The 16825-nt window shown below is 43.9% G+C and overlaps 1 protein-coding gene across 1 annotated transcript; it reads left to right on the forward strand.

Moving 5' to 3' along the window:
- Positions 1 to 15156: 15156 nt before the first annotated feature.
- Positions 15157 to 15743, forward strand: LOC132234061 (THO complex subunit 4-like). The gene has a single exon (XM_059695115.1). It carries the CDS (start codon positions 15157 to 15159, stop codon positions 15721 to 15723), a length of 567 nt encoding a protein of 188 aa, XP_059551098.1. The 3' UTR covers positions 15724 to 15743.
- Positions 15744 to 16825: the final 1082 nt, after the last annotated feature.

Below are 16825 nucleotides of genomic sequence, written 5' to 3' on the forward strand. Positions count from 1 at the left end.
AATTTTCATTTTAATTTGTCTCTATACATCTTCTGAGCTCTTCTTTTTTTTCTTTGACCCAATAGTTATTCAATAGCGTGTTGCTTTTTCAAAAATTTAATTTAAGAAAAATATTTACATCCCCCTCTCACCACCTCCCCCAACCCTATTTGGCAACCGTCAGCTTGTTCTCTATATTCATAGGTCTGTTTATATTGTTTTGTTCATTCTTTTGGTGTGGCTTAATTTTAGATTTCACACAGAAGTGAAATACAGTATTTGTCTTTCTCTTATTTCACCTAGCATAGTACCTTCTTGGTCCCTCAGTGTTGTTGCAAATGGCAAGATTTTATTATTTTTTTTATTGCTGACTAATATATCATTGTATATGTTCACTACATTTTTTTGCCTATTCATCTGTTGATGGGCATCTAGGTTGCTTCTATATTGGCTGTTATTAATAATGCTGCAGTGAACATAGGGGTACATATGTATTTCAAATTAGCGATATTGTTTTCTTTGGATAAATACCTCCCAAAAAACCAATTTATAGGTCTTATGGCAATTCTACTTTTCATCTCTTGAGGAATTGCCATACCATTTTTCATAGTGTTTACAGTAATTTATAATCCTACCAGCAGTGCATCTTCACATCGTCACTAGTACTTATTTGCTGATTTATTGATGATAGCCATTCTAACAGGTGTGAGGTGATATCTCATTGTGGTTTTAATTTGCATTTTCCTGATTAGTGATTTTGAGCATCTTTCCATATATCTGTTGGCCATCAGTATGTCCTCTAAAGAAATGTGTATTCAGGTCCTCTGCCCATTTTTAAATTGGATTAGTTTTTTTGTTTTGTTTTGGTGCTATGTTGTATGAGTTCCTTATGTACAGTATTTTGGATATTAATTCCCGATAGGATGTATCATTTGCGAATACCTTCTTCCATTCAGTAGGTTGCCTTTTTATTTTGTGGATTGTCTCCTTTGCTGTGCAAACATTTTTAGTTTGATGTAGTCACATTTGTTTATTGTTTCTTTTGTTTTCCTTGCCTGAGGAAACATATCCAAAAAGAAATTGCTAAAGAAATGTCAAAGAGTTTACTGCCTATGTTTTCTTCTAGAGTTTCATTGTTTCAGGTCTGATATCTAAGTCTTTAACCAATTTTGAGTTATTTTTGTATGTGGTATAAAAAAGTGGTTTAGTTCTTTTTCTTTTCTTTATTTTAATGTGTTCAGTTTTCCTGATACCTCTTATTGAAGAGAATGTCTTTACCCCATTTTATATCCTTGCCTCTTTTATTGTAGAGTAAGTGATCATATAAGCAAGGATTTATTACTGGTCGCTCTATTATATTCCATTGATCTATACATCTGTTTTTATGCCAGAACCATACTGTTTTAAGTATTGTAGCTTAATAATAATAGTTTGATATCAGGTAGTGTGATACCTATGACTTTGTTCTTTCTCAAAATTTCTTTGGCTGTTTTCAGTCTTTTGTGGTTCCATATAAATTTTAGGACTCGTTTTAATTCTGAAAGAATGCCATTAATATTTTAATATTGGTTACATTGAATCTGTATATTCCTTTAATAAGGACATTTTAACAATATTAATCCTTCCATTACATGAGCTAGGTGTATTCTTCCATTTATTTGCTCTTCAATTTTTTTTTCTCCATTCTCTTATAGTTTTCATGATACAGGTTTTGGTTAAATTTATTTCTAGGTATTTTATGCTTTTGATGCAATTGTAAATGGAATTGTTTTCTTAATTTCTCCTTTTGATCATTGGTTATTGGTGTATAGAAACCCAACTGATTTCTGTGTATTAATTCTATGCTGTAACTTTATTGAATTCATTGATTAATTCTAATTGTTTTTCTTTTCTTTCAGTCCTTATGGTTATGTCATCTGCAAATAATGAGAGCTTTACTTCCTTTTCTATTTAGATGTCTTTTATTTATTTTTCTTGTCTGATTGCTATAGATGGGAGTTCCAATACTATGTTAAATAGAACTAGTGATAGTGAGCATCCTTGTCCTATTCCTGATCTTAGAGGAAAAGCTTTAATCTTTTCACCAATGAGTATTATATTACCTATAGGTTTGATCATATATAGCCTATGTTTCTTCTATACTCACTTTGTTGAGAGCTTTTTGTTGAATTTTGTCAAATGCTTTTGCTGAGCTATTGAGATGATCATATGGTTTTAACCCTTTATTTTGTCAATGTGATGTCTCATGATGATCGATTATGGGTGTTGAGTCAGCCTTGCATTCCTAGGATAAATCTCACTTGATCATGATGTATACTTTTTTTAATGTATCATTGAATCTTGTTTGCTGATATTTTGTTGAGAATTTTGCATCTGTGTTCATCACGGGTATTGGCCTGTAATTTTCTTTTTTTGTAATGTCTTTGTCTGAGCTTGTTATCAGGATAATGCTGGCTTTATAGAATGAGTTTGGAAGCATTCCTTCCTCTTCAATTTTTTGAAATAGTTTAAGAAGAGGTGTTGATTCTTCTTTGAAAATTCACCTATAAAGCCATCTGGTCCTAGACTTTTATTTGTTCAGAATTTTTAAAAATTATTGCTTCAGTTTCATTGCCAGTAATCAGTTTGTTTAGATTTTGCATTTATTCCTGATTCAGGCTTGGAAGGTTATATACTTCTGGAAAATTCATCCGTTTCTTCTATTTTGTTGAATTTGTTGGAAAACAATTGTTTGTATTATTCTTTAATGAGTTTTTAATGTCAGTGGTATCACTTGTAAATTCTCTTTCATTTATGATTTTATTTATTTGGGCTCACTTTTCTTGATGAGTTTGGCTAAGGGTTTGCAATTTTGTGTATCTTTTCAAAGAGTCCGTGTTTTAGTTTATTGATCTTTTCAATTTTTAAAATATCTATTTTGTCTTTTCTTCTCTGATCTTCACTGTTTCCTTGCTTCTGTTTACTTTGGGTGGTTTTTTCCCCCCTAATTCCTGTGGATGTGGACTTAAATTGTTTATTTGGGATTTTCCGTTGTTTTTTTTTGTTTGTTTTGTTTTGTTTTTGAGGTAGGCCTGCATAGCTATGAACTTTATTCTATAACTGCTTTTACTGTATCCCATAAATTTTGAAAAGTTGTTTTTTCATTTTCATTTGTTTTTATGATAGTTTTTGATGTTCTGTTTGACTTCCTTTTTGATACATTCCAGTTTTCTTGCTGGAGTTGATTTCTAAGTTTCATGTTATTGTGATCAGAAAAGATGCTTAATATGATTTCAGTCTTATTGAATTTATTATGGCTTATATTGTGGTGTAATATGTGATCTATTCTAGAGATTGTTCCATGTACACTTAAAAAATGTATTCTGCAGTTTTTGTTTGAAATATTCTACAAATGATATTAAGTCAATCTGGATTAATGTGACATTTAAGGCCATTATTTCCATATTGATTTTCTGTCTGGATTATCAATCCATTGATGTGAGTGGGATATTAAAATCCTGTACTATTATTGTAATACTGTGGGTTTCTCCCTTTATGCCATTAACAATTGCTTTATACATTTAGGTGTTGCTGTGTTGGATGTGATAGTTATGATATTTATGATGGCTGCATCCTTTTCTTGGATCTAACCCTTTATAATTATGTAACGTCCTTCTTTGTATTCTTAAAATATTTTTGTTTAAAAGTATATTTTGTCTGAAATTGCTACCCCCATCTTTCTTTTCATGCAATATCTTTTTCCATCCCTTCACTTTCAGTCTGCATCTTTTGATTTGCAGTGAGTCTCTTATAAGTAGCATATAGATGGGTCTTGTTTTTAAATCCATTCAGCCACCCTATTTTTTTTATTGGCGCATTTAATCTATTTACATTTAAAATAATTGTTAATAAGTATGTACTTACTCCCATTTGTTAATTGTTTTCGTTGTTTTTATAGTTCTCTGTTTCTTCTCTTGATCTCTTCCTTGTGGTTTGCTGGTTTTCAGTAGTTGGTTTTTTTTCTCTTTTGTCTTTGTATATCTTTTGTAGGTTTTTGGTTTGTGGTTTACATGAGGTCTATGTATATCTATTTTAAGTTGATAGGCATTTAAGGGTGAATATATTCTAGAAGGACTACATTTTACTACCCCATCCGTGCTGTATGCTATTGGTGTTATGTTTTGTGTTTTGTATATCCTGGCTACTTATTGTTTGAGTTGTGTTTGATACTTCTTTCTTTTGATCTTAGTAGTGTTTTCAATGTGTGATTCACTGTATTTATTTAATATTTGGCTTTACCTGTGAGATTTCCCCCTTTAATATATATATTCCTATTTCTGAATATGGCCTGTCCTTTTCTGCTTAAAGAAGTCCCTTTAACATTTTTTGTAAAGCTGGTTTAATGGTGATGAACTTCTTTAGTTTTTGCTTTTGTCTGGTAAACTATCTCTTCAATTCTGAATGCTAACCTTGCTGGGTAAATTATTGTGTAGTTTTCTTTCTTTCAGAACTTTAAAGATGTCCTGCCACTTCCTCTAGCTGGTAAAGCTGTTGCTGAGCAATCAGCTGATAACCTTATGGAGTTTCCTCTGTATGTAATTCAGTTTTCCTCTTGTTTCCTTAAAGATTGTGTCTATATCTTAAACTTTTGCCATTTCACTTACAATATGTCTTGGTGTAAGTCTCTTGGGTTCATCTATGTTTGGAACTCTTGTGCTTCATGGACCTGGGTGTCTTTTCCTTTCCCAGCTTTAAATATAGTTTCTGTTCCTTTCTCTCTTCTCCTCTGGGATCCCTGTAATGCTAATGTTTGGGTTCTTGATGTTATCCCAGAGGTCCCTTAAATTATCCTCGTTTTTTAAAATTCTTTTTCTGTTTTCTGTCCTGATAGGTTGATTCCCATTGTTTGTCTTCAGGATGTGTTCTTCTGTATTAGCTAATTCCCTCTTATGTGTTTTTCATTTCAGTAACTGTATTCTTCAGACCTGGTTGGTTCTTTATTATCCTTTCTACCTCTTTGTTGAAGTTTTTTATGTCACTCTCAAGTTTGGTTAGCACCTTTATGACCATTTCTTTGAATTCTTTATTAGGCAAATTACTTATATCCATTTCCTTAGGTTTTTCTTTTTTTCTGCACATTTTTCTTGTTCTTTCATTTGAGAGATAATTCTTGCACCTTTTCATTTAGTTAAAGTGTCTCTGTTTGTTCTATGAAATAGATAAAATAGCCCTCTCTCCCAGTTTTTGTAAAGTGGCCTTATGTACCAGGGTCGTCGGTGTAGGCTGTGTCTGTCAGGTGATTTTGGTCGGCCAGAGGAGCCGAGCAGGTGTAAGGTGTCCTGGACACTGGCCCACTGAGCTGAAATGGCTCCAGGTGGGGAGGCCAGGTGCATGTAGTAATGACCTGTTGATCCTGTTTGCTCCCGTTGTTTGGGACTGAAATGGGTTTGGGTGATGTGTCAGGTACACTCTGCTGGTAGGCCAGAGCACCTGGATAGAGCCCCCGCCCACTCTGTGGAGGCAGAAGGGGGGGGTAAGCAATGGTGCTCTTTGGCACCTCCAACCAGGGATAATCCCCACAGTCTCCAGAGAGCTCCAGTGGCTCCCCAGACTTCTCTATAGAGTCTCTCTCTTCTTTGTTGTACAGAAAGTGGTCTTATGTAGAAGTAACCTCTGGCTTTAGTGCCAACTTGGAGCCCAGCAGGGAGGCCAGGCGTCTGCACCATCCAGTTGTTCCTGCTTGCTCCCTTTGCTGGAGGCAAAAGGATTGGGCAGCAGAGCTGGGAAAGCTCCTGTGATTTGCAGGCAAGCCACAGCCCCTGAACAGAGATCCCACCTGCCCTAAGGCTTTCACAGGCACCTCCAGCCCATGGAGTTCCTGCAGCTCCCAGAGGGCTTGTGGCTTTCCCAGCCTTCTCGATTCGCTTGTTGTTTGTTGTTGAGAAACTGTTCATGAAGCCCTTAGCTATCTTGAAGGAGTAATTACTCTGTACATATGTGTATATTTGAGTTTGCTCATGGGAGGGGTTGAGTTCAGACCTCCTATGCTGCCAGCATCTTAGACTTTTCCTATCTAGTTTTTAAATGTGTAATGCTAGGTGGTTTATTTGAAATTTTGTTTGTTTCTTGAGCTATACCTGTAATGCTCTAAACTTCCCCCTTTGTACTGCTGCTTTTGCTGCATCCCACAAATTTTGGTATATTCTTTTTTTTTTTTTTTTTTTGGGTGGTTCATAATGTATGGCTTTTTTTTTTCATTATTTTGAAATTTATTTTTTTTATTTTATTTTTTTTTAATTAAATCTTTATTGTTCAGATTATTACATTTGTTCCTCTTTTTTTCCCCCCATAACTCCCCTCCTCCCAGTTCCCGCCCCACCCTCCGCCCTCACTCCCCACCCACTGTCCTCATCCATAGGTGCACGATTTTTGTCCAGTCTCTTCCCACATCTCCCACACCCCTTTCCCCCCCAAGAATAGTCAGTCCATTCCCTTTCTATGTCCCTGATTCTATTATAATCAACAGTTCATTCTGTTCATCAGATTATTTATTCACTTGATTCTTAGATTCACTTGTTGATAGATGCATATTTGTTGTTCATAATTTGTATCTTTACCTTTTTCTTCCTCTTCCTCTTCCTCTTCTTAAAGGATACCTTTCAGCATTTCATATAATCCTGGTTTGGTGGTGATGAACTCCTTTAGCTTTTCCTTATCTGTGAAGCTCTTTATCTGACCTTCAATTCTGAATGATAGCTTTGCTGGATAAAGTAATCTTGGTTGTAGGTTCTTGGTATTCATCACTTTGAATATTTCTTGCCACTCCCTTCTGGCCTGCAAAGTTTCTGTTGAGAAATCAGCTGACAGTCGTATGGGTATTCCCTTGTAGGTAACTGAGTTTCTTTCTCTTGCTGTTTTTAAGATTCTCTCTTTATCTTTTGCTCTTGGCGTTTTAATTATGATGTGTCTTGGTGTGGTCCTCTTTGGATTCCTTTTGTTTGGGGTTCTCCGCGCTTCTTGGACCTGTAAGTCCATTTCTTTCACCAGGTGGGGGAAGTTTTCTGTCATTATTTCTTCAAATAGGTTTTCAATATCTTGCTCTCTCTCATCTTCTGGCACCCCTATAATTCTGATGTTGGTACGCTTGAAGCTGTCCCAGAGGCTCCTTACACTATCCTCGCATTTTTGGATTCTTTTTTCATTTTGCTTTTCCGGTTGGATGTTTTTTGCTTCCTCGCATTTCAAATCATTGACTTGATTCTTGCGCTCCTCTGGTCTGCTGTCGGGAGTCTGTATAATATTCGTTATTTCAGTCCGTGTATGCTTAATTTCTAGTTGGTTCCCCAATATAAGATCGAGGGTCTTATTAGTTTTCGTGTAGAGCTCATTAAGTTTATCGGCAGCTTCTAAACAGTTCTTGAGAGACCTTAAAAGTGTGGTTCTGAACTCTATATCTTCCATTGACAATTTTGTCCTGTTTCTTTGTCTCCGCATTTTGTTATGCTTCCTTGGTGCACCCCCTAGTGGTCTTTGTTCACAGTCTTATAGTTAAATCTTGATTGTTGTAGCTAATTCCAGGGAGGGTTTGACCTCCAGGCCAAGTGGCTATGAGAATCAGCTGTGTCAGCAGTGAGAGAACTTCTGTCCTCTAGGGAGGTGCTAATCTAGCCTTTGCCTGAGGCTATCCGGCAAAGGCCTCTGTGCAGGGCTTGGGCGGGGCGGGTCGCACAGGATCAACAGGGTGGGCCGGAGAGAGCAGTTATGGCGGCTCTCAGTCCTGTCCCCAGGGGCTCTGCCTCTCTGAGTCCCAGCACCCGCTGCAAAGCTCGGAGAGAAAGCTGCACTCGCTCTGACCGAAGCCAGACAGCCCCGCTTCTCCCGTTTGAGTCTGGGTCCCTAAAGACTCGCCCAGATCTGGAGCTCAGAGTCTGCGACTCCCTCCCGATTGAAAACGCCAACCGCGCCCTCCGCCGCCAGCCCGCTCCGCGCACTCCGCACCTCAGAACTTGACCTCAGCACCGCGCCTCCTCTGAGTGTCCGTGTGCGTTTCTCTTTCCTCCTAGTTGTAGGACTTCCACTCAGCCAGCGTTCCTGTGGTTCTGGGTGATGTCCCTTCCGTTTTTTGGTTTCACTTTTGAAGTAGTTGTTCAAAGCAGCAAACTCCGGCGTTAACCTATGCCGCCATCTTGGTTCTCCTCAAATTTTGGTATATTCTATTTTTTAAATTTTCATTTGTCTTTATGTATCTTTTGATCTCTTCCTTTATTTCTTCTTTGACCCAATAGTTGTTTAGTGGCGTGTTGTTTAATCTCCGCATATTTGTGATTTTCCCAGAAAATATGTTTGGTATGATATCAGTCTTCTTAAATTTATTGAGATTAGTTTTATTATCCAGTATATGGTCTTTCCTTGAGAATGTTCAGTGTGCACTTGAAAAGAATGTGTGTTCTGGAATTTTGGGATGTAAAATTCTATAAATATTAAGTTGATTTAACCTGCTGTGTCATTTAAGGCCCATATCTCCTTATTGACTTTCTGTCTGGATGATCTATTCATTGCTCTCAGTGGGTGATTCATGTCCCCTACTATAATTTTATTTTTGTCGGTTTCTTCCTTAGGTCTATTAGTAATTGCTTTATATATCTTGATACTTCCAGGTTGGGTGCATACATATTAATAAGTGTTATGTCTTCTTAATGAATTGTCTCCTTTATCATTATAAAATGTCTATCTTTGTCTCTTGTTTCTTTTTCTTTTTTTTTAAATCTTAACATCTGTTTTGTCTCATATAAGTACAGCTACACCCACTTCTCTCTGGATGCCATTTGTTTGAAGTATCATCTTCGCCCTTCACTTTGAGCCTATGTTTGTCTTTGTAATTGAGCAGAGTCTCCTGCAGGCAACATATAGTTGGGTCTTGTTGTATAATCCATACCTCTATTTTGTGCCTTTTGATTTGTGAGTTCAATCCATTTATAATTAGGGTTGTTACTGATATATGAAGATTTACCACAGTTATTGTATCCTTTGTTTTCTTTTTGTTCTATCTCCATTGTTTGTTTTCTCTTATAATTATTTCTGCTATTTTAGTTTGACAGTTTTCTATGATTTTCTTCTTCATTTCTTCTTCTTCTTTTTTAATGTTTTATCTCAGCTCTTGATTTTTTTTTGTGGTTACCATCAGGATTGTGCAAAATGTGTCATACATACATATAACAGTCCTTTTTCTTCTGATTGCCTCTTCATTCACCTGTACTATTCAATCCTCTTCCTCCTCTTTTATCATTTTGTTGTTGCAAATTATCCCTCTTTATGTTGTGAACTTGTTATCTGCAATGGTTACAATTATTTTAATGCCCATCCCCCCTTTAACCTTTATAACTAGTGGCCCGGTGCATGAAGTTTGTGCCTGGGGGGTGGATGGGTGCAGTGTCCCTCAGCCTGGCCTGAACCCTCTCCAATCTGGGACCACTTGGGGGATGTCCGACTGCCAGTTTAGGCCCAATCCCACACCAGCAGTCAGACATCCCTCTCCCAATCTGGGACCGCTGGCTCCTAACCACTCACCTGCCTACCTACTTGATCTCCCCTAACCACTCTTCTTTCCAGCCTGATCGCCTCTAACTTCCCCCCTGCTGGCCTGCTCGCCCCCAACTGCCCCCCACTGCCGGCCTGCTCGTCCCCAACTGCATCCCTGCTGGCCTGCTCCCTCCCAATTGCCTCCCACTTCTGGCCTGCTTGCCCCCAACTGGCCCCCCTTGCCAACCTGCTCACCCCCAGCTGCCGGCCCCCCGTCTGCTTGATCTCCCCAACTGCCCTCCCCTCCTGGCCTGATCATCCCTAACTGCCTCTGCCTCACTGCCATGGCTTTGTCTGGAAAGACATCTGGAAGGTCTCCTGGAAGGTCTCCCAGTCTAATTAGCATGTTACCCTTTTATTAGTATGGATAGAGGCCTGGTGCATGTGTGGGGGCCGGCGGTCTACCCTGAAGGGGGTCCCGGATCAGGATGGGGGTCCCCTTGAGGGGGGTGGCCAGCCTGGGTGAGGGGCTGAGGGCCGTTTTGAGGCTGGCCAGACCCTCTTCAGGGTGGGGGGTCTCTGCTGGGGGGCGTGGCCAACCTGGGTGAGGGGCTGATGGCCGTTTGCAGGCCAGCCAATCCCCTGGCTTTGATCAGAAGAACGCCCAGAAAGTCTCTGGAAGGTCTCATGGTCTAATTAGCATATTACTCTTTTGTTAGTATAGATTATTTAATAAACTACTCTGAAATAGATTTGCAGTTTCCTGCTTCTATTAATCATCTTATTCAACGTTTTGTGTACTTTTGTGTTTTTGTTTCCAGTAGAAGGCCTCCTTTCAACATTTCTTTTTTTTTTTTTTTTTTTTTTTTTTTTTTTTTTTTTGTCCAGTCTCTTCCCACATCTCCCACACCCCTTTTCCCCGCAAGAATAGTCAGTCCATTCCCTTTCTATGTCCCTGATTCTTTTTTTTTTTTTTAAATCTTTATTGTTCAGATTATTACATTTGTTCCTTTTTTTCCCCCCCATAACTCCCCTCCTCCCAGTTCCCGCCCCACCCTCCGCCCTCACTCCCCACCCACTGTCCTCATCCATAGGTGCACGATTTTTGTCCAGTCTCTTCCCACATCTCCCACACCCCTTTCCCCCCCAAGAATAGTCAGTCCATTCCCTTTCTATGTCCCTGATTCTATTATAATCAACAGTTCATTCTGTTCATCAGATTATGTATTCACTTGATTCTTAGATTCACTTGTTGATAGATGCATATTTGTTGTTCATAATTTGTATCTTTACCTTTTTCTTCCTCTTCCTCTTCTTAAAGGATACCTTTCAGCATTTCATATAATCCTGGTTTGGTGGTGATGAACTCCTTTAGCTTTTCCTTATCTGTGAAGCTCTTTATCTGACCTTCAATTCTGAATGATAGCTTTGCTGGATAAAGTAATCTTGGTTGTAGGTTCTTGGTATTCATCACTTTGAATATTTCTTGCCACTCCCTTCTGGCCTGCAAAGTTTCTGTTGAGAAATCAGCTGACAGTCGTATGGGTATTCCCTTGTAGGTAACTGAGTTTCTTTCTCTTGCTGTTTTTAAGATTCTCTCTTTATCTTTTGCTCTTGGCATTTTAATGATGATGTGTCTTGGTGTGGTCCTCTTTGGATTCCTTTTGTTTGGGGTTCTCCGCGCTTCTTGGACCTGTAAGTCCATTTCTTTCACCAGGTGGGGGAAGTTTTCTGTCATTATTTCTTCAAATAGGTTTTCAATATCTTGCTCTCTCTCATCTTCTGGCACCCCTATAATTCTGATGTTGGTACGCTTGAAGCTGTCCCAGAGGCTCCTTACACTATCCTCGCATTTTTGGATTCTTTTTTCATTTTGCTTTTCCGGTTGGATGTTTTTTGCTTCCTCGCATTTCAAATCATTGACTTGATTCTTGCGCTCCTCTGGTCTGCTGTTGGGCGTCTGTATAATATTCGTTATTTCAGTCCGTGTGTGCTTAATTTCTAGTTGGTTCCCCAATATAAGATCGAGGGTCTTATTAGTTTTCGTGTAGATCTCATTAAGTTTATCGGCAGCTTCTAAACAGTTCTTGAGAGACCTTAAAAGTGTGGTTCTGAACTCTATTTCTTCCATTGACAATTTTGTCCTGTTTCTTTGTCTCCGCATTTTGTTATGCTTCCTTGGTGCACCCCCTAGTGGTCTTTGTTCGAAGTCTTATAGATAAATCTTGATTGTTGTAGCTAATTCCAGGGAGGGTTTGACCTCCAGGCCAAGTGGCTATGAGAATCAGCTGTGTCAGCAGTGAGAGAACTTCTGTCCTCTAGGGAGGTGCTAATCTAGCCTTTGCCTGAGGCTACCCGGCAAATGCCTCCGTGCAGGGCTTGGGCGGGGCGGGTCGCACAGGATCAACAGGGTGGGCCGGAGAGAGCAGTTATGGCGGCTCTCAGTCCTGTCCCAAGGGACTCTGCCTCTCTGAGTCCCAGCACCCGCTGCAAAGCTCGGAGAGAAAGCTGCACTCGCTCTGACCGAAGCCAGACAGTCCCGCTTCTCCCGTTTGAGTCTGGGTCCCTAAAGACTCGCCCGGATCTGGTGCTCAGAGTCTGCGACTCCCTCCCAATTGGAAACAACAACCGCGCCCTCCGCCGCCAGCCCACTCTGCGCACTCCGCACCTCAGAATTTGACTTCAGCACTGCGCCTCCTCTGAGTGTCCGTATGCGTTTCTCTTTCCTCCTAGTTGTAGGACTTCCACTCAGCCAGCGTTCCTGTGGTTCTGGGTGATGTCCCTTCCGTTTTTTGGTTTCACTTTTGAAGTAGTTGTTCAAAGCAGCAAACTCCCGCGTTAACCTATGCCGCCATCTTGGTTCTCCCTGTCTCTATTTTTTCTTTCAACATTTCTTATGTGCAGTCTTATGGTGGTAAATTCTCTCAGCTTTTGTCTGTCAGGGAAAGCCTTTATTTCTTCTTAATGTCTAAGGATAACTTTGCTGAATGTCTTATCCTTTGCTGATGGGTTCCTGTCTTTCAATATCAGCAGCAGCAAGAACACAGGACTGAGGAGAGCCAGGGCTATGGCTGGCGGAGCCCTGCCCAGCCCAGCGTCGGGGAGTCCAGGGCTGCAGCTTCGGAGGAGCAGCCCGTTCCGTTTCTTCTGGCTGTGGACGTGGGCTCGAGAGACCAGAATTACCCCCAGAACCAGCAGGATGTGTTCCTCTGTCCTGGAAACCGTTAGTGTGCACTTACCTACCTTCGTCTTCGCCAGGCGCCGCCCTGGAGTCTTCATCCTGTTCGATGAGAACCACTTCGGGTTCCTCTGGCTGTCGGCAAAACACTTCATCCTGTTCCGCAGAGTCCAGAACACCTTCCAGAATGGGGAGGCACCATCCCTGCAGGCCTTCCTGGGGATGCCCTCGAACATTCAGTCCGGGCCCCCTGGGAGGATCAGCTTGCATACACTTTGAAGATTGGATCTTCTGACTTGGTTTAAAAAACAAAACAAACAAATAAACAGGCAAAAACCCTCCTCTTACAATTAAAAACACACACACACACACACACAACTTCTTAAAAGAAAAAAAAAACAGCCCTGCCAACACACACACACACACACACACACACACACACACACACACACGCTGGCGCGCGTGGGAGCACGAAATAAAATAACAATAATAATAATAATAATAATAATGGTAATAATAATAACAACAAACCCTCCTTAGTAATGACATTGATCCAGCCTTTCAATGCTTTCAACCCTTCGGCAAGCCCATGGGGCCCGGTCCGGACTTGGTCTCTGGACAGGGAGGAGCATTCATCCAGAGAGGGAGCTGGACCCAAGGGCCCAGCCCAAGCATGGCGTAAGAGCCCGTCCCGCCCTCTGCTGGTCAAGTAGCGCTAATGCAAGTCACCCTCCCGCAGACACCTCTGGGGAAGGCAGAAACAGGTGCCCGGACTTGACCTGAGGGGGGAAGGACAAGCAAGCAGGGGGCGCGCCGCCTACGAGGAGGCAGGGGCTGAAGGGTGCTCATGGATGCCGACGGACCATTCATATCAAGAAGCGTCTGTGCGTGACTGTGTGTTTACGTCCGCAGTCACGCACAGACAAGCACTCGCCGCACTCAGACCCTGCTCCGAAGGGCCCCGCAGACACAGGGACGAGTCATGCCCTCCCTCGGTAGGGCTAAGCTGTTTGACTGCGGCCAGATGGCATTCTCTCCCTAGGCCCCCACTCTGCACCCTGTTCAGAGGGGTACCCTCACCCTGGCCCTCAACTTCTTCAACTCCAGCTTCCCGTCTTCCTGAGAACTGACCCGTTTATGCAAATCAATTTCACCTGCCTCAGCCTCAGTGTCCTCTTCCAGAGATGGGTTCATGTCACCTGCAAGGTGTCCCTGCTCCCACCACACTGGAAGCCCTCAAGGTGCCATTGGCACCTGGGTCCGCCCAAGGGAGGGGCCAAACCCTAAGCTGCTTTTCTGTAGGGAGATGCCTCCAGGGATATGCCTCTAGGGGCGTGGGGGTGTGGTGTGGGGAGTGGGGGGGGGTGGGGGTGTCGGGAACATTTCACAGAAATGCAGTAAACTCAAACACGAACACACACACAACTGTGGTACATCTACCCAGTGGAAGACTACGCTGTGGTAAAAAAGTGGGAAGAAGAAGGAATTCTTGCCAGCATGGATGGAACTGGAGAGCATGAAGCTCAGTGAAATTCGCCAGTCAGAGAAAATTGAATACCACATGATCTCACTCATTTGTGGAATACAGAGAACAACATAGACTGACGAACAGGGACCGATCCATACACATCTATACCCCCGCTCTCTGACGGGGTTGTTTGACTGCTGGTGGCCTCTGGCGTCCTGGGCTCAGAGCTAAGTAACGAAAGCAGACACATTTTATTCACATCCACCTCAGCCTCTGCCTCCCATGACCTCCAAGGGCCGCTACGTCCGGTGGGTTTGCGTCGTCTCCGGTCTCCCCCTCCCCCTTCCCGCACACCCTACCCCCTCCTCCTCCCCCTCCCCTCCCCCTCCCCCTCCCCCCCCCAATGCAAATGGGACCGATGTTTTCAAGGGTACATTGCCGCCGAGAGGTAGAATCAATTGCAATGAATGAAGAGAAATGAGCACAGAAATAAGAAAAAAAAAATAATGACATACAGTAAAATAAAACCCGCCAACACTCTTCACGGGTCCCGGGTCAGAGGAGCCTGCCCAAGAGGCGCCCCCCGTTCAAGCACCCCAGGCATCGCAGCCACTTTCAGGAGAACCTTTCCTTGAGATGCGCCACCTGCCCCACCCTAAAGTTGGCATCTCCCAAACGGTGACACTTCATTCCTGGGAGCGGCTGATTGGTGGTCCTCTCTGGCTCCTCCCACCCACCACGCTCTGGGACTATAAAAGAAGGGGCGGCAGCACCTCGCAGGGTCTATGGTTCTCAGACCTTCTCAGCCCTGAAGAAGGCGCGTCTGAACTCTGTCTCCGTCTGAACAGTTGTCTCCGTGTCATTTCTGCTTCCGCGAGGAGTCCGTCCACACCTTTGCGAATCCCTGGGCCTGGACCCCAACATCTGGTGCCCGCTCAGGAACAGCTCCGGCGCCAAGCACGGGTGCGCGCGGCAAGGGAAGGAACGGGGTGCTTCCCGCACGGGCTGGATCCGAGCCCGATTCCGGCCCGCCATGGCCAACAAAGTCAACATGTCTCTGGACGACATCATTCGGCTGAACCGCAGCCAGCAGGGCGGCAGCAGCGGGGCTAGGGACCGAAGCCAGGACCGAGGCCAGGACCGAGGCCGGGACCGAGGCCGGGCCGACTCCCAGGGAGGCCGCAGTGGCGGAGCGCAAACCGCCGCACCAGTGAGCCGGGGCGGCGGGCCGTTCCGGAACCGGGTGGCCCTCGACCGAGGCAGGAACCGGCCGGCGCCCTACAGCAGGCCGAGACAGCTTCCCGACGAGTGGCAACACGACCGCTTCCGCAGGGGCTTGGGCAGGGGCGCAGGCCTGGTGACCGGGGGCAAGCTGCTTCTGTCCAACCTGGCCTTCGGAGTGTCCGACGCGGATGTCCAGCAGCTGTTTGCGGAGGTCGGGCCTCTGAAGAAGGCCGGGGTCCACTATGACCACTCCGGCCGCAGCCTGGGAACAGCCCACGTGCACTTTGAGCGGAAGGCAGACGCCCTGGAAGCCATGAAACAGTACCACGGTGTCCCTTTGGATGGCCGGCCCCTCCACATCCAGCTCCTCACCTGACAGATAGCCACGCAGCGCAGGCCGGGGCAGAGTGTCAACAGAGCCCGGGTGAATACACACCGAGGACCTGGAGGCTTTGGCGGCGGGCGCGCCGAGTCGCGCCCGCGGAGGCAGCCGGGTTACAGGCAGGGGCACCGCACACAATTCCAAGCAACGGATCTCCGCGGAGGAGTTGGACACCCAGCTGGACGCTTACAACCCCCTGAGGAGCGACAAAAACTTGGACGCCCAGGTGAACACTGGCAGCGCGATCAGGGGCACCGAGGAGTTGGAGGACGCCCTGCTGGACGCTGACGAACCCATGATGGGCACCAGCTAAAGCACCACCAAGTCAGAGCATGCGTGGTGGAGCTAGGCCTGGAAATCCTCTCGCGGTGCTTCCCGAGGGCGGGCTGGCCGGGACCTGTGGCCCATTGGGGAATTGTTTCTTCTGTTTTGAAATAGGATTTAATTAAAACGCATGCAAAGTGTTTTCTTTAACGTTTATTTTATTAAAAAATTCCGAAAAAGACCTGTGTCGTACCTCGTCATTTTGGGGATAAATTTTACTGGTTGCTGTTGTGGAGGAGCTGGCCTTTTCACCTTGGCCATAATAAACAGAAATGGGTGTAGATAAAACCATCCAACCAACCAACCAACCAACCAACAAACAAACAAACAAACCAAACGAAAAAACTACTTCCCTCAACGACAACAAAAATCATAAAAACAAAACAAACAAAAAAAAACTCCCCCCCAAAATATATATATATATACACACACACACACACACACACATATATACTAGAGGCCCGGTGCACAAAATTTTGTGCACTCCGGGGGTGGGGGGAGGGAGGTCCCTCAGCCTGGCCTGTGCCCTCTCGCAGTCTGGGACCCCTCAGGGGATGACCACTGCTCCCCGGCGGATTGGGCCAAAGATAGCAATCATACATCCCTCTGGCATCCTGGCAGCCCTCGGGGGATGTCCACTTGCCAGCCGGACATCCTTAGTGCTGCTGAGGAGGCAGGAGAGGCTCTCACTAACACTGCTGTACTGGCAGCCATCAGCCTGGCTTGTGGCTGAGCAGAGCTCCTCCCATGTGAGAGCGTCCTGACCACCAGA

The sequence above is a fragment of the Myotis daubentonii genome, chromosome 5 (genome assembly GCF_963259705.1).
Source record: "Myotis daubentonii chromosome 5, mMyoDau2.1, whole genome shotgun sequence".
NCBI lineage: Eukaryota > Metazoa > Chordata > Mammalia > Chiroptera > Vespertilionidae > Myotis > Myotis daubentonii.